This window comes from Leptonychotes weddellii, chromosome 14, assembly GCF_054177405.1.
Source record: "Leptonychotes weddellii isolate Sample4059 chromosome 14, ASM5417740v2, whole genome shotgun sequence".
Lineage (NCBI taxonomy): Eukaryota > Metazoa > Chordata > Mammalia > Carnivora > Phocidae > Leptonychotes > Leptonychotes weddellii.
Genome location: NC_138382.1, coordinates 42,163,825 through 42,187,967, shown reverse-complemented (window position 1 = coordinate 42,187,967; position 24,143 = coordinate 42,163,825). Strand labels below are relative to the sequence as shown.

The window sequence follows — 24,143 nt, the reverse complement described above, 5'->3', positions numbered from 1 at the left end:
CTATGTAGTTTTTTGTAACCAGAAGGCATTGTGCAACCCATTTGATCCTGCTCTTTCATTTTGCAGATGAGGAATCGGAGGTTATCCCTTGGTCAGACAGTCCGTAAATAGCACAGCTAGGACTTGCGTCCAGACATTCTGGCCCAGAGTCGGCTCTTGATCACTGCACTCTTCTTCATCTCCATTGAGTTAAGCCTTAACTGACCACATTACTCTCAGTTCAAAAAGTGTTTTTAAAATTGCAGTGCTTTGGGGGTGCCTGGGTGGCAGCGTCGGTTAAGCGTCTGACTCTTGGTTTAGGCTCAGGTCGTGGTTTCAGGGTCGTGAGATTGAGCCCTGCATTGGGCTCCATGCTCAGTGTGGAGTCTGCTTAAGATTCTCTCTCTCAAATAAGTAAATAAATCTTTTTAAAAAATTAAAAAATAAAATTGCAATGCTCTAATAACTAGCAAGGTTGAACATTTTTCTATATGACATTGTATTAACTAATGCCTTTTCCCCCTTTAGTTTGTAGTCTTTCATCTGGAAAATTTGGGACATTACTTAGTGGCTCCTGGGACACCACTGCAAAAGTCTGGCTGAATGACAAGTGCATGATGACCTTACAGGTACTGCAGTAGTTCTGTGTGAATGTCCTACATAGTAATTAAATGTGATGATTTCTATGGCAACTTGGGTTAATTCCCATTTCACTCACAGGGTCATACAGCTGCAGTATGGGCAGTAAAGATCTTACCTGAGCAGGGCTTAATGTTAACTGGATCAGCAGACAAGACTATTAAACTGTGGAAAGCTGGGAGGTGTGAGAGGACCTTTTCAGGTAAGATCAGAGTAGACAACATTTTAGTCTCATCACTTCATATTCACTCCAATGGTGTTTTCTCAAAAGCTTAGAAGCTTGAAAATGGTATTTGAAAAACATCAGTGTATTTGAACCATTTAATTTGGGTAATGTAACTTAGTTCTGACAACTAATATTTAAAATCTTTTAAAAGATATAATGAAACCTCTCATAAAACAACTAGATGTGGACTATTCAGTGGCTACTTGATGAGTTTATAATATGGTATGCAATTTGTTCTTGGTTTAACAAGTTCAGCGTGAAACTTTCAAGCATAAGCCTTATTGATGGGTCACTGCTGTTAATTTCATATATAGAGGAGGACATCATTAGTTCTTCTGTGAATACTGAAGTACATTATTTAGTAATAACAAATTTCAGGCTTATGTTGGGATTTTAGATGGGTAGTCTTTTTGAACCTCACCTATTAAATAACTCCTGCACTGAAGCATCTGCTGACTGATACTGGTATTGCTGATTTATTTGTGGAGCACTTAAATTTTTGGTGTGAATTTTTTTGAGTTGTTTTTCCTCTCTTTTATTTATTTTATCCTTCAAAGTTGATCACTAGTCTGGATAATACTTCAAGAAGTCCCTTTGTGCAGATAAAACTATCTATAGATGGACAAATTATAACTAAGCATCACTGTGTTCCTGCTTCCATACATATATGTTATCAAATTGTTATTAATCTTCAGCAGCTAATCTAAAGCAGCAAATACTGAACATGGAAAGTTTTTTTGATTCCTGATCTCCTTTACTAGGTCATCAGCTTCAGAAAATGTTCTGTCCTTAAAAAAAAAAAAAAAAAAGTATGGGCGCCTGGGTGGCTCAGTTGGTTAAGCGACTGCCTTCAGCTCAGGTCATGATTCTGGAGTCCCGGGATCGAGTCCTGCATTGGGCTCCCTGCTCAGCGGGGAGTCTGCTTCTCCCTCTCCCGCTCCCCCTTCTTGTGCTCTCTTTCTCTCATTCTCTCTCTCAAATAAATAAATAAAATCTTTAAAAAAAAAAATAAAGTAATACCTTCTGCACTCCCTCAATTTATATTGAAAGAAATTGAGTCCTACGAAGTTTTTAAAAGCATTTTAGGGGCGCCTGGGTGGCTCAGTCATTAAGCGTCTGCCTTCAGCTCAGGTCATGATCCTGGGGTCCTGGGATCGAGCCCCGCATCGGGCTGCCTGCTCCGCGGGAAGCCTACTTCTCCCTCTCCCACTCTCCTTGCTTGTGTTCCCTCTCTCGCTGTGTCTCTCTCTGTCAAATAAATAAATAAAATCTTTAAAAAATAAATAAAGACATTTTAAAATTTTTTATGAATGGAATATATGTATTTTTTAGTTACGTAATTAAGAATAATGAAGTTTATGCCATAAAATCTTGCCTTATGAAAAAAATGGTCATTATTAGTTTTTATGGTATCATTTTAATGCTTATATTTGTATATATTATGAAATGTTTCTGCTGATAAAGCAGTGATGTTTGGTTTTATATTTGTGTTTTGGTTGAATCGGGAGAAGTTATGATTTGTTGGATCAAAAGAAGTGGGATTATAAGGCAGGAAACTTGAATTCTTGTTTTAATTTTTCCATTAGGTGTGTGGTTTCAGATAAATTAATCTCTCTTAACCTATTCTTTCTATACTTTAATAAAGTTTACTTTTCTATAATGGTTTTTATTTCAAATTCTTAAATAATTGAAATATGTTTAATAATTTTTTCTTAATTTTTATTAGTGCCTTATTAATTTCAGTATTATGTTTTGAGAAATTTAGGGGCTATTCCTCTTTGTCATGTTTGAATGTCTTGTATGTTATGAATTATTCTTGTTACTGGGGATGAAAAGTTGAAAATGAATTGTCAGGTAAAAAGGAAGAATTGTTGGGATCAGAATCTTATTTCCGAAAAGCTTTAGGAAATAATTTGGAGAAGATAAGATAAATGTAAAATAACTTCTGAAGGCTGGTAATAAAAAATATTGCCAAACCTAAAATACAAATTTTGGTTATCAGACTTTTCTACAGAAAAAAATTTTCTCTACTTTGAAAATCAGTTATTACTACTCACTGATATGTTTTATAATGTTAGTTAAATGCATAGATCTATCAATGAAGTTATCCATCTTACTGGTTTATATTATTCTTCTTTCATACAGGGCACGAAGACTGTGTAAGAGGTTTAGCAATTTTGAGTGAAACAGAATTTCTTTCCTGTGCAAATGATGCTAGTATTAGAAGGTGGCAAATCACTGGCGAGTGTCTTGAAGTATATTATGGACATACCAATTATATTTATAGCATATCTGTCTTTCCAAATTGTAAAGGTAAGATTAGCATATATTAAAAATTTTACATTTTATATCAAGCATTGTTCCATTCCATTCTTGTGTTGGGGGTAGAAGCGCTAATTATCAGTTTACTAACTGTGATTTGAATAATTCAGTAGTTTTATCTCATTAAGGATCTTCTCGTAAAGGAGAAAATTGTGTGATCATCTTTATATTAACTCACATTTGATGGTTATGTCAAAAAGTTTTTGGGTATTTGAGGAAAGACGTTATATAATTTATTGGTGCAAAGTGTATGGTATGTAAAGTGTGAAATATAGAAAAAGATTTTTGAAGTTGTATATGATATGAGACAAATACATAAAATGTAAAACTAATTTTAAAATAGTTTGGGGTTAAAAAAAATTCTTATGCCTACCTGGGAGGGTGATATGTAATACATGTATTTAATTTTATTTATTCAAACTAATTTTTCCTATATTCATTAATTTTAGATTTTGTAACAACGGCAGAAGACAGATCTCTGAGAATCTGGAAACATGGGGAATGTGCTCAAACAATCCGACTTCCAGCTCAGTCTGTATGGTGCTGCTGTGTTCTAGACAATGGTGACATTGTGGTTGGTGCGAGGTATTTATATTCTAGTCAGTCAATAAATATCAAATGTCTAGGGGGCGCCTGGGTGGCTCAGTCATTAAGCGTCTGCCTTCGGCTCAGGTCATGATCTCAGAATCATGGGATTGAGCCCCGCATCGGGCTCCCTGCTCCGTGGGAGGCCTGCTTCTCCCTCTGCTTCTCTCTCTCTGTCTTTCATGAATAAATAAATAAAATCTTAAAAAAAAAAAATCAAATGTCTAGGCCTTTGATAGCCTCTCTAGTGCACAGAGGTAGGCCATAAGAGAACTTCAGGTGAATTGGGAGACCGTATGTCTATTTCTGGACTGAAAAAACAGTACTAGGCATGACAACTTTTACATTAATGATACATGATATTTTACACTGGTATTGTACTGCAGGTTGTGCAGTCAAACATTGAATGCAAAAGAAATTTGAGAAGGTAGAGATTAGTGTGGGAAAACTTTCTAAAGAAAAAGAAATTTGAATTGCATATTGAAAGATAATGAGTAAGAAGGGAAATGATAATTTCTATCAAAACAAATGGTATAAATAAAGGTGTGGCATGGGCACGAGAGTGATATATGTGGGAAATGAAGGAAAACAGTGGAGGACTCATGCTGGGGAATAGTGGGGAGTGCTGATAAGGTGATAAGGCAGTAAAGCAGAGCATAACTATGGAAAGCCTTGAATGCTGGCATTTTTTAGATTCTGTGCTTGAGGTAAAGGTCCTGGCTTTTGAAGTAGTGACATAATTAAAGCATAACCTGCAAATTAATTACATACATAGGTTGGATTTAACTAGTGGTGACAGTGGGCAGGAAAGCAATTTATTTATTTTTTAAATAATAAGTGCTTATTGTTATTTTTTTGTCAAAGATTTATTCATTTGAGAGAGAGCATGAGGAGGGGGAGGAGGCAGAGGGAGAAGCAGACTCCCCGCTGATCAGGGAGCCCAACTTGGGGCTCAATCCCAAAACCCCAGGATCATGACCTGAGCCGAAGGCAGATGCTTAAACATCTGAGCCACCCAGGCTTCCCAAGGAAAACAATTTAGAAAGCAGTTACAGTAGTGGGGATGTGCCATTATGAAATGTTATCCCCACAGTGCTAATAGATAAGAGGCCAAAATATGAGATATTGCAGAGGAAGGATGATCAGAAGAAGGATAAAAGAAAAGCATAAAGCTTCTCACTTTTGGTGATTGCATTAATAAAATTGGGGAAGTGGGAGAACTGGTTTGGTATAGAAGGTGAGGACCTCAGTTTTAGACTTCTGAGGTTCAAGGTGGGGATACGCCACAGTCATGCCAGTGGATCTGGCATGGAAGATGGAGAAAAAAAGAAAGCAGAAGCTATAAGGGATGGAGGGCCTAATAAAGGAGGTGATTTACTTTTTGGCTGGGTGAAGTGCAGATTTGTTGGTTTCATTATTTTCCTCCCAAGCATATTTAAAGTTGAAGAAAAATAAACAGATGGAAAAGGTGAAGTTCCTGTTAGTGGAAGGTTAAGTAAGAAACCAAGTTCTCTGTAGAATTGGGCAGGATTGGGCGCCTGGGTGGCTCAGTTGGTTAAGCGACTGCCTTCGGCTCAGGTCATGATCCTGGAGTCCCGGGATCGAGTCCCGCATCGGGCTCCCTGCTCAGCAGGGAGTCTGCTTCTCCCTCTGACCCTACCCCCTCTCATGTGCTCTCTCTCTCTCATTCTCTCTGTCTCAAATAAATAAATAAAATCTTTAAAAAAAAAAAAAAGAAGAATTGGGCAGGATTAGTGCATTTGAAAGTGACTAACTTGCTTCTCCTACCTAAAACTAGAGGTTGGGGTTGCCATCTAGTCCAAGGCGAGGCTGGTTTTTGCTTGATTGGGATTACATCGCTAGTTAATCAGAGTAAAGACAGACTCTGTTTCCTGAATGGACAGATAATGAGCATTTGCTATTTTCTAAGCTTTATGTTGGGTGTTTGAATCCTTTGTAAAGTAAACCAACCCACTGCCCTTCTTTATACTCACGTACCTATGTAATATTGACTTGAGGTATATGTTATGTCTCTAGATTTTTATGATGGTAAATACTTAACTTGGAATTCAAAATTGTGTCAAATATCTATTTCTCTGTCCTTTGTCAGTGACTTTTCCCTTAAATTATCCTTTTTCTACCCTAAACATGGCTTTAGAAAGCAGCAGAGGATAGTGTGTGAAGTCAGCATAGGGCTCTACTCAGCCATAAATACATAGTAATGTTTCTCATATTCACAAATACAGATTATTTTTGCTTTGGATCATTCAGATGTGATAATGTTCATGCACTATGGCAGTGACTTCAAATCAATTTGTTTTTTCCTTATAGTGATGGTATTATTAGAGTGTTTACAGAATCAGAGGATCGGACAGCAAGTGCTGAAGAAATCAAGGCTTTTGAAAAAGAACTCTCTCAGGCAACCATTGATTCCAAAACTGGTGATTTAGGAGACATTAATGCTGAGCAGCTTCCTGGGAGGGAACATCTGAATGAACCTGGTAAATATTTCAGTGTATGTAGTAGTAAAAAATGCTACCATGTTTGCCTTTTGGAATAATTAGAATGATAAGAAAAAAGAGGTTGTTTTGCTAGTCATTAAGTGTTATTCTCATTGCCATATAGGGATTTTTTTAGAATTTTTACTGTTATACTTAACCACTGTGAGAAACCATGTTCTTGCCTCTGTCTCACAGTTTTAAAGACTTTGAGCTAAACTCCTCATAAACAGGAATCTTGTTTTTGTTTTAAATAAATCTCCTAATACTTAGCTCATATATAGGTACTAAAAAGTCACTCATTTAATATCTTTTGGTTGATTGGATTCTCTGAGAGAGGTTGTATAGACTAAAAATAAAAATGAGTTCAAATAAGGCAATGTCTGCCTAACGAGTTGGGGATCATTTGAGTTTAAATCAGAGGACAGTGGTTATTTCGAATGAAATCTAGATACATGCCTGATCCATTATATCACTGGTTCTCAGAACTTCGTCCATGGACCCCTGGGAATTCTGAGACTCTTTCAGGATGTCCATAAAGTCAAACTAATTTTATAACACTAAGCTGTTAATTTGACTTTCTACTGTGTTAACATTTGCACTTATGGCCCCAAAACAATGGTGGATTTAAAAAAATACCCCAAAACTGCTGGCTCCTCAGTATAGAAATCAAGGCGGTGACACCAGACTGTTCTTGTAGTTCTTGTACTCTTCACTGGCATGTAGGTGCAGTTAAAATAAAAAGCCATTTGCCCATAAGAATGTCCTTGATGAAGCATTAAAAAGTAATTTTACTGCATCTCGACCCTTTAGTGCATGTCTTTGTTAATATTCTAGTTGACAAAATGTAAAGTACAGATAAAGTATTCCAAAGTACCATGGTGTTTCGAGAGTAAGTACTTGTGCATTCCTTTGAGCTGCAGGCTGAACTTTTTCATGGAATGCCATATTTATTTCAAAGAACAACTAACTATGGTAATCCAAGCTTGGGTTTGGAACAGACTGTTTTTTTTTAAAAAGAACAAAGTGACCATGTCGCTTTAGGGAGAATACTGACAGTATTTATTGCTAAAGATAAAATTCAAAACTCTCAAGTGAAAATTAAAATTTTGGAAAATTTGTGTCTGCTATCAGGAGTTTGTAAGACAGACCAATGGATTTCAGTGTTTAAGAGCATAAAAAATTGATATGGTTTCAGATTCTAAAGTATAACCTTTAAAGACCTACTATTTGTAGAATATTCATATTTTTCTGGAAAGGCTATTAAACTAGTCATTTCTCTTTCAATTATATGCTTGAGGTTGGATTTTCTTTATATACTTCAAACAAAACAACAGATTGCAACAGATTGAGTGCAGAGGCAGGTATTATAATCCAGCTGTCTTCTATTAAGAGAGACAGTAAAGAGATTTATTAATACATAAAACAAAGCCAGTCTTCTCAGTAAATTTCTAAAACTGTTATTTTTCATTAAAATATTAATTATTCAATATGTAATTATTATTGTTTTCCATTAAGTGAACATATTTTACTTTTTATATTTAATTTCAAATCCAGTAAGTCAATTGATATAACCCACATTAATAGAAGTTCTTTGGGCTTTTGAATAACTTTTATGACTGTAAAGAGATCTTGAAATCAAAAGTTGGAGAACTGATGCATTATGCTGTCATGTTTTTAATATTCTTACAATTCTTTTTTTTTTTTTAAGATTTTATTTATTTATTTGACAGAGAGAGCAAGAGCAGGAACATAAGCAGGGGGAGTGGGAGAGGGAGAAGCAGGCTTCCCACCAAGTAGGGAGCCTGATATGGGGCTCGATCCCAGGACCCCAGGATCATGACCTGAGCTGAACGCAGATGCTTAACGACTGAGCCACCCAGGCGCCCCATATTTTTACAATTCTTTACAAAATGTAGTCTCTTTGTCATTACACACACACACACACACACACACACACACACACAGAGTAAATAAGTACCCAGTGTGTTCCAGGCATTGTTCTAAGCTCTGGGGAACGCAGCAAATAACAAAAAGAACAAAAATCTCTCTTCTCATAAATTTATGTTCTACAGGAGACAGATAATTAAAAAGCAAATAAGTATTGATATAAGTATGTCAGATAATGATAAGTACCATGGGAAACAAAGCAGGAGTTGGGATGTTTTGTAATTTTAAATACAATGGTCAGGAAATATATAATACTTAGGATAGCATTAGTTGCTGTAACAGATAAATTCTAAAATCTCAGTCACTTAATACAAGAGAAGTTTATTTGTTGAACATTCAAAGCTCAGTTGATGGCAAGGTAGGCTGAGCATGTTTGTAGAGCAGTTTTGTTCCTTGTGGCCACTCAGGGACCCAGGCTGATGGAAACCACCATCTTCAGCATGTAGCTTCCAAGGTCCTCTTGTGTAGAGACATTCAGCCATCAGACAGAATAAAAGGGGAGGATAGAGGATGATGGACTAGGCCTAGAACTGGCTCATATCACACCCAGTCAGATTCCACTGACCACTTCTCAGCGTGTGGCATCTAGGAACTGCACCTTGCTACAGCTACAGCTCTACCCTATGGAATAGGAGTGTGAATCTCTGGAAGACAGCTAGCTATCTCTGCCACTGAAGGCTTTGCTGAGAATGTGACATTCAAGTCCTTAAGGAGGCAAAGAAGCAAATCTTGCCAACATGGGCAGAATTAAGGGCCAGTGTAAAGACTCCATGGCTGAAGTGGGGAGGTGGGTTGAGGGGAGGCATAATGGAAGGTGAAGTCAGAGAGGATGATATATTTGGCCTTGTACCTCATTCCAAGGACTGAGGCCTTAACCAAGAGAGATGGGAAGCCGTTGAAGGGCCTCCAGCAGAGGAGTGGCAGGAGCGCTTTCAACTTTTGAAAGAATTTTTATGGTTGCTGGGTTGAATATAGACTTTAGGGAGTTCCAGGGCAAGAGTAGGAGGCCATCCAACTGAGAAATGATGGTGGCTTGTACCATTGGGTAGCAATGGAGATGGCGAGAAGAGATAGTTTTCTAGATCTTTTTTAAAGATAGAACAGATAGAATTTGCTGAAGGATTGACCATGGAGTTCAGGGGAAGAGGAATCAGACTCTTCTGTACTTTGTGGCCTGAAAAGCTAGAAGAATGGAGGGTCATTTACTAAAGTGAAAATGTTGTCAGAAGATACTCAGTAATAAAACTTGTTTTATTTTTAGTGAGCTGGCTTCTTTCTAGTAGAAACATACTTTTTTAACCTTCCTTTGTTTATATAGGTTCCTTTTAACCATTATTTTCTTTTGGGCCACTTTGCAGTGGAGTAACATTGTAAAATCTTTTAATAAAATTTTCATTTAACCAAATACATATTCTGTTTTATGTATAAATTTTAAAGTTAAATTTTTTTAATCTAAATGGCTTTGAATTTTACTCTGCTATTCTACCTTTGATTCTTAAATGTTCTATTTTAAGGTACTAGAGAAGGACAGACTCGCCTAATCAGAGATGGGGAGAAAGTCGAAGCCTATCAGTGGAGTGTTAGTGAAGGGAGGTGGATAAAAATTGGTGATGTTGTTGGCTCATCTGGTGCTAATCAGCAAACATCTGGAAAAGTCTTATATGAAGGGAAAGTATGTCAACTTCTACTTTCTAATTACTATTATCTTAAAGCATTAGACAAAGGTTTTCTTTTCCCTTTTCCCCATGCTAATAAAATTTTCATTGGTGTTTGACATTTAAAAATTCGTTTCTATGGAGAGATTTCCTCTTTTCCCTGCCTGGAAATTGATTTGTAAAAAAGTTCTTTCCATGTAGGGGAGCTGCATTTAATAGATTAGCCACTGTTTGTCTTTGGGTACTTACCATACGTAAACTGTTCCCAACCATTTTGGATTAGGAGCTTCTGTGCCACCTTTCACCTAATGCTTTGTGCCTCACTATATTTAACTTGACAAGATATGAGGGCCCCTACAGAGCAGTGCTTATAATGCCAGCATGTTTTGCTGAGTGGGGCATGGTAACAGCTAATACTTTTGGCCTTGAGATCAACCAATTAGAAACCCTCCTTTGGCCTTAATTGTGTAGTTGTAATACATCCCCTGCCTCCACCCCTAGTGAAACGCTGATCTTGCAGCACATGTAGATGGTTGCTATCAATCATCATATTCCAAGTGGAAGATTTTAACATTGCATTTTGGAGAAAGTTTAAGTGTTATAATAATTATTTTAAAAAGGACATATAACATCTGTGATATATATGTCATTAATATGAACAGATAAGTTAGTAATCATTTGTCTCCTTTTTGTATTCCTATTGAAGGAATTTGATTATGTTTTCTCAATTGATGTCAATGAAGGTGGACCATCATATAAATTGCCATATAACGTCAGTGATGATCCCTGGTTAACTGCATACAACTTCTTACAGAAGAATGATTTGAATCCCATGTTTTTGGATCAGGTGGCTAAATTTATTATTGATAACACAAAAGGTCAAATGTTAGGACTTGGGAATACCAGTTTTTCAGATCCTTTTACAGGTAAGTTAGGAAAGTCTTCTGTACTTTCAACAATGTTGGTTGATTTTTTTTTTTTTTTTTTGCTTTTGATGTGTTTAAACATCCATTATGATTAGCTGTTTAAATAAAAACCAAGATCTAAGATCTATAGCAGGTTTTTACTTTAAATTCATATAGTAATTCTGTATTTATAGAAACAATTATATGTTGTTCCTTTTCAAGATTTTATTTATCATTTATTTTAGAGAGAGAGACTGTGCACATGCGGGGGGGGTGAGGGGCAAAGAAAGAGAAAGACAAAGAATCTCAAGCAGACTCCATGCTGAGCCTGATGCGGGGCTCTGTCTCACAACCCATGAGAGCATGACCTGAGCTGAAATCAAGAGTTGGATGCTTAACTGACTAAACCACCCAGGTGCCCCTTTTCCCTTTCAAAAATACAGCCACACTGTAAACTAAATCACGAAAATTTAATTTAGTCATATGAAATGAAAAGAAACTCAGAAGTTCCTTTATATAGTTACTCCTTTTTAAAAATACGTGTTTTGGTGAATTTTAGTAAACAGATTCTTTTCACATGAGGCTAAATTGGTTAGTTGGGCATCAAATCTAGGATTGAATTATGGGTAGTTTGAGTTTACATGTGCTTTGTATTCCACATTTTTAAGTCAATTGTTTATAACATATAGTGTCTAAAATGTTCTAAATGGGGATTTGAGGGGAGGCAGGGAAGGGCAAAAAAAAAAAAATGTTATAAATGGTATTAGGTTCTCAGACCAGTCCATAGATTATAATCCTAGTAGTATTAGTCTGAGTCCTTTTTCCTAGGAAATGGATTATAATACTAGTTGTACTAGCCTGAGTTTTGGGTCCTGGGAACTGAGGCCATGGTACAGGAGGAAATAAAATGCTTCCTTTTTTCTCAGGTACAGGGCCAGCTCTAAATAAAATTCTGAAATTAGCACCTTATTGTTAATATTTTCCTGTTGTCATTTCTCACGGCATTTTTCATGTGCTAGTGCTCTTCCTTGTTTTACAAGGATTCCATATCCCTTCCCGTCTTCCTCCCTCACAGATACTTCATGCTCCTAACTAAATTATCTCTTCTTCCTCTATTTGAACATTCCGTTGCTCATTCACTCAGTAAAGCTAATGTCACCTGCATGTTGACTTAAACAGAATTATCAGACTGACTCACTACTGAGTATAAATGATGTAACCCCTCCCAATAGTTGCACTTGACAGAAAAAAAAAATGGATTTATTATCTGGGTATTCTGTTGATAGAATTTCAGACAGTACAGAAGAGTGAACACATGATCATAGTATTGTGTCAGCTGTTTTGTGGAGCAGAAGACAGATGTTAGAGCAGCTGGCTCCATCTGGAAATCTTAGCTCTGGCTTTTTTTTGCTCTTCTGAATCTCTAACTTTATAAGCATCCTTTTGTGTGTACTTTTTACATATGTCTTATTGTAGACACCTCTGATTATTTCCCTAGAGGTACTAACAAAACATGTACTCACACACACTCACACACACCACACATTTGTAAAAGTATAAATGGAAATCTCTTTCCTTTGTGGCATTCATCGCCTTTGAAAAATTCTCTTCTCCAGTAGGTTGTAAGCTTCAGTGGATACAAGCAATCTTGTTCCCTGCTGGATCCCCAGCACTGCACGCACTATTTGACACATGAGTTAATGAACTCAGGGGTTCTCTAAAAGATTAACATTTGATGCCTGTGGTTCTGATAGCAACAGCAGGAATTCTAGTGAATTTGTATAGCAGCAGGAACTGATTACATGTGTATATTATTTAGGTCAGAGACCACCTGTAATATCTCCTTTTATATTTGAATTTTTAGTTATTTTAATATTTAAAGGCAGTGGCTAACACCTAATAAAGTGCTAAAGTTGAGAAAATGAAACTTAGAGAATCACTGAAATTTTAGTTTCTTAGTCTTTCGTACTATAAGATGTTGACTAATTTCTGTTATACTGTCATGTGACAGCTTTGCTCTTCTATTTTTTTCTCCAAGCTTAGAGTCTCCTAATGTAAGCATTGTGCTGTTTATGAAATTCAAAATTTTGGCATACTTCAGCTTTTCCTTTGTTTGCATGCATAGGTGGTGGTCGGTATGTTCCGGGGTCTTCATCAGGATCTTCTAATACACTACCTGCAGCAGATCCTTTTACAGGTGGGATGCAGTTTTGATAAATATAGCTTTCTTCACTTAATGTGTAGCATTTTGCATTATATGGCTTTACATTTTGGAGACATCATCTAATAATTAATAATTCCCTTATCTATATTCCAATTTTGATGGATCTCCTTTTCTTTAACTTCTAATTTTTGCTTTTTCCTGGAGTATTTTGTAGTTTTTCTCATGACTTTTAAATAGCATATTATTAGAACTCATCGTTTTCTCCAGTGGTCCTTCCTGCAAGGAGAGCAAGAGTCATTAAGGGCATAGTTTTTAGAGTCAGATAGACCTTGGTTCAAAATCTGGCTCTACCACTTACTTGCTATGAGAAGTTGGCAAGTTGCTTAACCTGTCTGAGCCTAATTTTTTTATCTGTGAAATTAGATAATAGGGGAACCCACCAACCAAGACACAGCATGAGTGCTATTACTGGCGAGATTCTACTGATCACAAGCAAAGAAGGAGCCATGTGAGTCGTTGATATTGGATGAAGCGGTGCAGTCAAGAAGTCTGTTTAAGCATATTTTGCCTTAGCATGGAAGGACACAGTCCACCCAGGATTAGTCTTCTAATCTATGTTATTAATGGCCTTCGTGAAGCCCTGGAAGTGTTGGTGTATCTCTTCACAATGACTTTATTTACCAAGGTATGCATGCCTCAGCATCAACACTACTGGGAAAAAATTGCCAAGCTTGGACTTTAATGCAGCTGAAGAAGTCTCTGTTTTCAGAGTAGCTTTTGATGTATTTTATGATGCTTTTGTTGGATCATCAGCCAGAGTTCCCGGACAATATACCCAATTTGGGAAGAGATTCTTGGCACTTAATGGTATCCACTGGCCTTGCCAACATAGATTCCTGTCTAAACCATAGATTGGATCAACACACAACCTTCAGTCACTATCATGAAGTTGTGAATTGCTCTCAGTGAGCTTCTTCTCTCCTGTGAATGAATTGGTGGCCCAGATGCCCCGTAGCTGTACCCTGTGCATTGGTAACCAGTATGCTACAGTCACCATCTATCAAGATCCAGCTAAATGTTGTGATGGCACAATGGCTATTAAGGAAACCCTTGATGACATAATGCAATTTAATAAGGTAGTAAGGATCTGAAGAGTAGATAAGAGGTGATGGCTTATTCAGACATAGTGATGCCCTGAAACTTAGAACAGCGTAGTTCACAGATCTCATTAGCAGCTTTTTCTTGGAACAGAAGGAAGCTTCAAGCATACCATCAAAATCAAGAGAACTCCTGGGGCCGTCTGTCTCACTGTTGCACAATGTCAGTAACTCCGAAGATTCAGTGATTATGGAGATATGCAAGATAGCATACTAGGATAACAACCACACTATTATAAAAAATAGATAACCGCACCTACATATTGAGATGTTATGAAAATTAAATGGTATAGTACATGTGAAGTTTAGCAAAATGCCTGGACTATATTTAAGCCCTCAATATATTTTAGTATATATTCCCCCAATTTTACCAGTAGCACTGGGGCAAAGAGTTTTTCCCGTTCACCTTACAGCTTAAGGTCAATCTTAATTCTCTTTCCTTTTCCTTATTTATGTGCTTCTCAAACTTCTAATGTTAATTAGAATCATCTGGGATGCTTGTTTAACTCATAAGGTCCTTCCCACAGAGATAATTCTGATACACTAGGTTGGTGAGGAGGTAAAAATTACTCATGCCCTGATCTCTCACCCATGGATTCTGATTAAATGTTCTTTGTTGTTTGTTTTGCCGTTAGGTAACTTTAAAAGCTCCCTATAAGTTTCTAAAGAGAAGCCAATTTGGAGAACCACTAGGCTATTATGGGTGGGCCTAGGAATCTGCATATTGAACAGGTGACTCTCATGTGGTTGAGAACCACATTTAGAAAAGTGTAGGATTGTACTTTGCCTTTATAATTAATGCCTTGGGCAAGTTATCCAGCCTTCTTCTAAAATACTAATAATAATGGTATCTAATTGATACTTAAATGAGTATATAATATAAGATGCTTAGCATGCAGGGCACCTGGGTGGTGCAGTCAGTTAAACAGCCGGCTCTTGGTTTCAGCTCAGGTCATGACCTCAGGGTCATGAGATTGAGCCCCACCTTGGGCTCTGCCCCCAGCAGAGTCTGCTTGGGTTTCTCTCTCCCTCTCCTTTGCCCCTTCCCCCGGCACGCTTGCGTGCACGCACACACACGCGCACACACACACACACTCTCTCTCTCCCTTTCTCTCTCCTACAAATAATAAATCTTTTTTAAAAAGATGCTTAGCATGCTACCTAGCATATTAGTAAAAACTCAACAAAGCCTCTTATTCTGTGTTCTTCGTTATTTTAATTTATTTATATCTACAGTTTGGGGTTTTTTTTCTTTTGTATAGTTTGCTTTTTCTGTATGTGTTACACCGGTTATACCAACGCCTAGATATTAAATTCAGAGGGGCTGGAAAAGTAGCTCATCTTTCTTCTTCCCACAAAGGCTGGTCAGGACTCTGAACATCTCCAAATCCTGCTGATTCTTTCTCTACACTGGTTTTTCATGTTCCTTTCTTTCCATTTTCAATGAGACATCCACAAGTAGGATCTCAAATATGAGACAGAGCTATTATCATTAGCATCCCTAAATCTTACCTAGTCTCTTCTTTGCTTATGTATTAGCTGATCCTCTCTATTTCAGTAGAATAGTGTTCACATTTATTTTTTTGATTGTTTTTAATTTTTTAACGTTTTCTTTTTAAGTACTCTCTGTACCCATTGTGGGACTTGAACTTACAACCCTAAGATCAAGAATCTAACGCTCTACCAACTGTGCCAGCTAGGCACCCTGTGTTTACATTTCATTATGGGAATCTTTTAATTTCTTCTCTCCAATTCACTAATGCTTTTTCAATTCATTAGCATCTGTAATTATAATGTATAAGGCATCTAATGTTTATTTTGTAATTTGAGAATTACTTTTAAGACTAACATTTATCACCAACTATATGCCAGGTACTATTCTAAATGAATTTATAGCCCATTTATTATGTATATAAAGATGCCATTCTGAAGTGTGACTCATAATGAAAATAAGTTATTCTATGTAGAGAGGAGCATTTTGAACTTTAACTTGCAGTTACCTTTGCTTACTAGATGTGTTATTACATTTTAGGTGGTGGTCGTTATGTGCCAGGGTCTGCCAGTATGGGAACTACCATGGCTGGAGTTGATCCATTTACAGGTACACACTTTTCCACTTTCCATTTCTTTTTCTTCTTCTTTTTCTTCTTCTTCTTCTTCTTCTTTTTTTACATTTTTAAAATTCGTTGGGGCGCCTGGGTGGCTCAGTTGGTTAAGCGACTGCCTTCAGCTCAGGTCATGATCCCAGGGTCCTGGGATCGAGTCCCACATCGGGCTCCCTGCTCGGCGGGAAGCCTGCTTCTCCCGCTCCTACTCCCCCTGCTTGTGTTCCCTCTCTCGCTGTGTCTCTCTCTGTCAAATAAATAAATAAAATCTTTAAAAAAAATAAAATAAAATTCGTTGAAACTTTTATTTAATGAAAGATTGAGAAAACTGGTATCTTTTTCTTGCTAGAGAACTTTTCATGTAGTAGATTAAGACCAAACTTCTTGACCTGGCTTTTATTTTTTATTTTTTAAAGATATTATTTATTTATTTGACAGAGAGAGACACAGCAAGAGAGGGAACACAAGCAGGGGGAGTGGGAGAGGGAGAAGCAGGCCCCCCGCTGAGCAGGGAGCCTGATGCGGGGCTTGATCCCAGGGCCCTGGGATCATGACCGGAGCTGAAGGTAGACGCTTAATGACTGAGCCACCCAGGCACCCCTTGACCTGGCTTTTAGAATGTTCTCAGAATTTTTCATACTGCATATGGGACTCATGTAGGAAACTTAAAAGAACCTCATCTCCAGAGAAGCCCACTGAGTCTATTACTGCTCTGGTTTGAGGCCTTGGCAAGTGTAGTTTTCATAATCTTCCAATGTGATTCTAATGTGTAGCCAGGATTGAAAACTGCTATTCTGTCATAGCTCTGGTTTACTCACTACCCTTATGAAAACTGAGTTTTTTTGCATCTCTCCTTTGTTCATTCTTAATGTATTGAGAATGTTATTCAGGGACGCTTGGGTGGCTCAGTTGGTTAAGCGTCTGCCTTTGGCTCATGTCATGATCCTGGGGTCCTGGGATTGAGTCCTGCATCGGGCTCCTTGCTCAGCGGGGAGCCTGCTTCTCTTTGTGCCTCTGCCACTCCCCCCTGCTTACGTTCTCTCTCTCTCTCTGTCAAAATAAAAACCTTAAAAAAGAGAGAATGTTATTTACTATGCTACATGTTCTGTTTAAGAGGACCCAGAAAAAAAATTGCTTTTGTGATTTAGGCCTATGCTATCTGGCCTTCTCCTGACCAATTAATTTTTCTTTTTTATTCTTAGTATCTTGCCTAGACTCTGACACATCTTACTTGTTCATCAGTGTTGAATATAGGCAGACATGCTTCCCTCTGTATTGACTATTAATAAAATGCAGAACTAAATTTGTGGTTCACCTCTTGCCATATGTTTTCCCCTACTTGTTATTTTCTACAAGAGACTAATATATGTGGGACATATATGTTCTTGACCATAATAAAATATATACTTACGAATCAGCACTCTACTTAAGAACTAACTTGGTATGTGATGATTTTTGTAAGCTATTTTTTCACTGCAAAAGTAACATTGACTGGTGGTATTGAAGTATAACACAATGATTAAGATTGAGAACTCTGGCGTGAGAATGCTTAGATTCAAATCTCTGTTCCACTACTTTTTACGTGTTTTGCCTTGAGCCAGTTATTCTGTTTCTGTGCCTCTACTTTTCTCATTTGTAAAGTTGAAGTAATGTCTACCTCATGGAGTTAAGAGCTTAAAATTACAAAATGTATATAAAGCACTTTATACAGAATAAATACTTAGTAATTGTTAGCTATACCTGTTGTATTAGAAAAGAGTCTAAAGTTAACTGTGCTTCCTGTCATTTTTCAGAAGTTATAGTTTTTAACAGTTTGGTTAAAACTGTATACTGGGCCTTATATACCTTAGTCAAACTTATTGTCATCTCTTACTTAGACAAATGAAGTAATATCCTCCAAATTGGTCTCTCCATGGTCCATACTGCAGCCAGCGATCATTTTACAGTAGAACTTTGTTTATACTCCTCCCCTGATTAAAATCCTTTAATGGTTTCCCATTGAATATTTTTTCTTGGCTTGTATCACCTTCCTCTCTGCCTTTTTTCTGCCCAGCCATACCGGCCTGTGTCAGTTTCTTGAGCGTCCCATGCTATTTTCTGCCTCAGGAGTTTGGTAGATGCTGTTCTGTTTTAGAATACTTGAGCCCTTTGCTTTGTTATTTAGATCACAAATTATTGTTTGGCTTTTTCCTCCATTTTCTTTTTTTATTTAATTTTGTAATATAGTATTTATTAAATGAAATTTCCTGGATGTTCACATATGCCCTTTGCTGGATCACCTACTCTATGATAAGCTCACATTGCACCCTATATTTTTCTTTCTTGTTTTACTTAATTGTTTGGATGGTATTTGATTTGCATTCTCCTTACCACAACTAGACTGTAATGACCAGGACTTTAGGCAATGTCTTTTAGCTCATCTTTGATCATATCAATAAATATTTATGCTTTATAAGCAATTAAAATTAATTTTGTGTATTTATCTCATAACTTAATCTTTACCTACCTTATTCCTGTTTCTGATATATTCAGAAAATCAAAATGTTTTATATGTATTTTTGCGAAATAACTTAATTTTTGCATTGGAACAAAAATAAATTAAGATTTGGCAGGCGAGAATTCTACCACTGAACCACCAATGCTAAATTAAGATTTGGAATGCAGGTAAAATACAAATTAGGTTTAAATTATACTTTAATTGACTTTAGTCACTATGTATTGTGTTAAATTGTCATCCTGTGCCAGTTTTTTTTGACACACTGCATTTTGGTTACTATAATAGGGACTTAGGAAATAAAAATGTATAAAAGACTAGGACCCTTTCCGTTCAGGAACCTACATCTTGGGGGGATTTATTGAAATGATGGAGATCATATGGCCTTAGTCTTTCTCTGACTGACTTACTTCACTTAGCATAATACGTTCTCTCATTCCATCCACATCATTGCAAATGGCAAGATTTCATTCTTTTTTATGGCTGACTAATATTCCAGTGTGTGTGTGTGTGTGTGTGTTTGTATACACACCACGTGTTCCTTATGATTTCACTCATAATGTGGAATTTAAGAAACAAGTGAGCAAAGGGGAAAAAGAGAGAGAGTCAAACCAAGAAACACTCTTAACCATAGAGAACAAACTGATGGTTACCAGAGGCGAGGTGGGTGAGCGGATGGGTTAAACAGGTGACGGGGATTAAGGAATGTATTGTGATGAGCACCAGGTGATGTATGGAAGTGATGAATCACTGTATTGTACATCTGAAACTAATGTTATACTTTATGTTAACTAACTGGAATTTGAATAAAACTTATAAAAATAAACTAAATGATGGAGAAAATGACAATGCCTACTATATCATTTGGAATAAGCAGTAAAAGACATGAGAAGAAAGAGACAATATGCCTTAAGATGGGAATGGAAGGTTTCATAATTGTTATGTACTCTCTGATCTTTTAAAACTTTGTAAATTAGGTTGAATCTTAGAAGTATGAGAGATGTAGAGAATAGGAAATGGAAAGGCTTTTGTTTTACATTTAAGCTCCCAGTCCAAAAACTAAAATTTATTGTAGTTACATATCTAAATAATTGTTAAAACAAAGTCATACAATTAGAAAAATCTCAGTTTTGTCTACTCCTTATGATTTTCATCATCTTCTGTTCTGTAAATAGGGAATAGTGCCTACCGATCAGCTGCATCTAAGACAGTGAATATTTATTTCCCTAAAAAAGAGGCTGTTACTTTTGACCAGGCAAACCCTACACAAATATTAGGTAAGTGCATTTTAATTATACAGTTTTCTCACATATCCATAGACTCTTTGCAGTGCACTCAAGACTGTTTCTCCTCCTCACATGAGCTAGGAACTGGGTGCTTACATGATAGAGACTTCTGTTGTGGGATTACACAACTGCGTCGACTACAAATACACAGTCTGATAATGGACGCTTAATACTTTCAAGAAGCCTTATACAAATATAAGGTAAATGCTTTATGATGATTTTAATGAAAAAAAAAAAAACTAAAAGGGAAAAATAGAAATCCCCTAAGATCTTAATGTTTTCAGGAAAAAAAATAATGAAAACGAATGAGTAAAGCATTTAAACAATAAAAGTTTCCTCTTAAAAAAATTAGTGGCCCTTAGAAATAATAATAAAAGGCTGTTCAAATTGTCCATTAAAAATGAAACTGCTCAGTTGACTTTGAATGCTTTTTCTGTTAACTTTTTTCTCTCAAAACAAAATGATAGGTGTTTTTTGGACAGAGAATCCTAGCTCTGTTTGCCACTACTACTTCATGAGAATTGAGATATGATAACATATACACCTCAATATAAAACGGGGGGGTTGTCAGAATTAACCTTTATGCCATATTTATAAAAATCATTGGTAAGGGGCGCCTAGGTGGCTCAGTCGGTTAACCTTCTGACTCTTGGTTTTGGCTTAGGCCATGATCTCAGGGTTATGAGATAGAGCCTCATGTCGGGCTCCACACTTAGCAGGGAGTCTGCTTGAGATTCTCTCTCTCCCCCAACCCCCGGTCTCTTACTCTGTCTCTAAAATAAGTAAATCTTTAACAAAAAATTGTTTCATGAAAACATGAAACATTCATGTTTCGTGAATATGGTAACAAAAGGCAGTATTTCCATTAAATATGTTTTTAAAGTAATGTGATGTCAAATGTGCATATGGAAATAAGTCAATAAGTTAAATATTATAAATAGACATTTAACTCTTCAGTTAATTCATTAACAGTCATATAAGTTGACATAAGTTGGCTAAAAGTTGTTACAAATTTTTTCTTTGAGAAAATAGAAGATTGACCTATACTTGGGTATAATGACATGATATTGCTTTGAAAACCAAAATGATTACAAGTATGATCTACTTTAAAACTTACTTGAAGCAGAAAGTTTCATAAGATCTTAGAAAATAACAGGTAAAATAAAAATCATCACAGTAGCCTTTCTTTTTCTCTACTGTGCTCAACTAAAAACATTCACAGGCCTTATTCTTAATTTATGGTCTTTGATAATTGCCATGAAAAGTCTTACCTTCCCCATACTCTTATTGAAAATTTTGACATTTTTATATCATATTTGGCTAATTACAGTTAGAGAATTTTGAAAGTTTGAGTTTGGGTTCTAGGTAAACTGAAGGAACTTAATGGAACTGCACCTGAAGAGAAAAAGTTAACTGAGGATGACTTGATACTTCTTGAAAAGATACTGTCTCTCATATGTAATAGTTCTTCAGAAAAACCCACAGCCCAGCAACTTCAGATTTTGTGGAAAGCTATTAACTGGCCTGAAGGTATGGAAACAGTCTTTAAAATGTAATTAGAAAGCAGTAAGCGTATCTTTTCATTTCTGTCAGTATTACTGGTGTTTCTAGATTGAGTAAAAGTTACCCTGGGTAATTGTAATTCATAGTCTTGATTTGGTCACATGCCTTATGAGAATCTGAAGGGAATGTAATGATCCTCATACATATACCATTTCATATGCCATTTTATAGCATTTGTGGATCCCCTGCAAACCACCCAAGAACGTTTTGTGACCTATTAACCCCAGGCTACAACCATTTGCTCTAATTATTTTTTTAACTCACTTAATTCCTTTTAAATTCCAAAAGTGTCCTCTCCCTTATTACTTTTTCATGCTATTGATTAGAGAAGAAAAATCATTTGTCCTGCTTAATATCCCATATTGTGAATTTGGCAGATCACTTAATGTGTTCCACTATCTCTATAGTTCCTGCTAAACATAATTAGATTCTGGTTCAATAATTTTTTTTTTAGATGAATACCCTTTATAAATAATGCTGCATACTACCTTTATATCACAGGGCACATAATTTCTGGATTCTTTACTTTTAGTGATGCTAAGATTATAGAGTGGGTTCATTCAGATGGTGTCTGCCCAATCCTTTGAATGTAAAGCCCTCCACCAACCTGTAAGCATCCTATTAGCATTTGTCAACTGGAATTCTATTAAAAAAACTTTCCCTCTTGGGGCGCCTGGGTGGCTCAATCAGTTAAGCACCTGACTCTTGATTTTGGCTCAGGTCATGATCTCAGGGTGAGATCTAGCCCTGAACTGGCCTCTGCACTAGGCGTAGAGTGTGCTTAAGAGTTTCTCCTCCCTTCCCTTACCCGACTCCCAGTCACACGTATGTGCGTGCTCTCTCAAAAAAAAAAAAAAAAAAGGAATACTTTAAAAAAAAGAAGCTTTTCCTCTTCAACTCTCTGGTCTTATAGGAACTCTCTGGTCTTACAGGATTTTTAAAAGCAAGGTCCCCATCCCATTCATTCCACTAGGATTTATTGAATACTCAGTATGTATCAAGCTAGATAATAACCCATTTAAATTATCTTTAAAGCGTACATGATCCTGTAAAAATAAATCCAGTCTCTATAAATATGAAAAATTAATTAACAAAAGTTTTAGAAATATACATATTTTGTAAAGCAGGCACATGGTTTTTAACATTTTCTGAAATGGTCGTGTGTTAATGAAATAAGATTCTTAAAACTGAGTAATAGTCATAGGAATTTTCTGGGTTTTTATAAACATTAATGAATTTTTCTTTTTAATAGATATTGTTTTTCCTGCACTTGACATTCTTCGGTTATCAATTAAACATCCCAGTGTGAATGAGAACTTCTGCAATGAAAAGGAAGGGGCTCAGTTCAGCAGTCATCTTATCAGTCTTCTGAACCCTAAAGGAAAGCCAGCAAACCAGCTGCTTGCTCTGAGGACTTTTTGTAATTGTTTTGTTGGCCAGGCAGGACAAAAGCTCATGATGTCCCAGAGGGAATCACTAATGTCTCATGCAATAGAACTGAAATCAGGGAGCAATAAGAACATTCACATTGCTCTGGCTACACTGACCCTGAACTATTCTGTTTGTTTTCATAAAGACCATAACATTGAAGGGAAAGCTCAATGCTTATCAGTAATTAGCACAGTCTTGGAAGTTGTACAAGACCTAGAAGCCACTTTTAGACTCCTTGTGGCTCTTGGGACACTTATCAGTGATGATTTAAATGCTGTACAGTTAGCCAAGTCTTTAGGTGTTGATTCTCAAATAAAAAAGTATGCCTCAGTATCAGAACCAGCTAAAGTAAGTGAATGCTGTAGACTTATCCTAAATTTACTGTAACAATGGGAACGGGGCTGAGATTTTAAATTGATTAGTGTTTTTTCTCACGTTTTACATGACTGATTACAGATGGTTAAAAAAAAAAGGCTGTGGATTAAGTAAAATTTCAGATCTTGTAAAGTGGGGGGTAAGAGGAGATAAAGAAGAAATAAAATTTTTGCACTGATGAACTGTGAGATTTTCCTGTGTGATGTGGGTAAGTTTTCAGGAGTTTAGAAACAAGAATAAGCTAAAATCAACAACACAGATGCTACAGTGGCATAATGTTCATACCTTTGCCACATAAGATAAGAATGTTTATTTATATAATCTGCTTCTACTACTTATATACCCTAAACTGTTACTTGTCAGGGGTTGTCTTTTATTTAACTTCTGCTCTACTCATTTTCATTGCTGATTCTTTCAACAGCACTGATACATTTCAAGGTCTTATTTTAGCATAAGTACTTTAGAATTTTCAAAAATTAAGTTTGTTATAAATTATTCCATATATCAAAAAGATATAATTTCTTCATTTAAGTTACTTGTAAATAGAAATTATGTTTGATGGCTTATTTTTAGATGAAGGAAAAGCAACTTACTAAGCTGCATTAGGTTGTTACCAGTTCAGACAGATGAGACCCCAAATTAACTCCAGGCTTATGATCCATTTTCTTTTGTCTCTCCCTATTTGAGGTAACTTCATTATTCATTCTAGTTTTGATATTAGTTTATTTTTGGTCATTTCCATTGTCTCAAAGGGAATTTGAAATGTGAATTTTATCAAGCAACTGTGCAAGCAATAACAATGTTATTGG

At 36.4% G+C, this 24,143-nt stretch overlaps 1 protein-coding gene across 3 annotated transcripts in view; it reads left to right on the top strand.

Annotated features, from left to right (window-relative positions):
- Positions 1-23,516, top strand: part of PLAA (phospholipase A2 activating protein) — a 38,622-nt gene extending 15,106 nt beyond the window's left edge. For 2 of the 3 annotated variants that reach the window (XM_081803042.1, XM_081803044.1), the window contains 12 exons: positions 508-608; positions 700-820; positions 2,990-3,157; positions 3,616-3,751; positions 6,083-6,252; positions 9,714-9,871; positions 10,561-10,780; positions 12,885-12,956; positions 16,113-16,181; positions 19,855-19,956; positions 21,331-21,495; positions 22,781-23,516. In XM_081803042.1, the coding sequence (XP_081659168.1) occupies positions 508-608; positions 700-820; positions 2,990-3,157; positions 3,616-3,751; positions 6,083-6,252; positions 9,714-9,871; positions 10,561-10,780; positions 12,885-12,956; positions 16,113-16,181; positions 19,855-19,956; positions 21,331-21,495; positions 22,781-23,346 (2,048 nt within the window). In that variant the 3' untranslated portion in view covers positions 23,347-23,516. The remainder of the gene's footprint in view (positions 1-507; positions 609-699; positions 821-2,989; positions 3,158-3,615; positions 3,752-6,082; positions 6,253-9,713; positions 9,872-10,560; positions 10,781-12,884; positions 12,957-16,112; positions 16,182-19,854; positions 19,957-21,330; positions 21,496-22,780) is intronic. The other variant, XM_081803043.1, reaches the window with a different exon arrangement.
- The last annotated feature ends 627 nt before the right edge of the window (positions 23,517-24,143 follow it).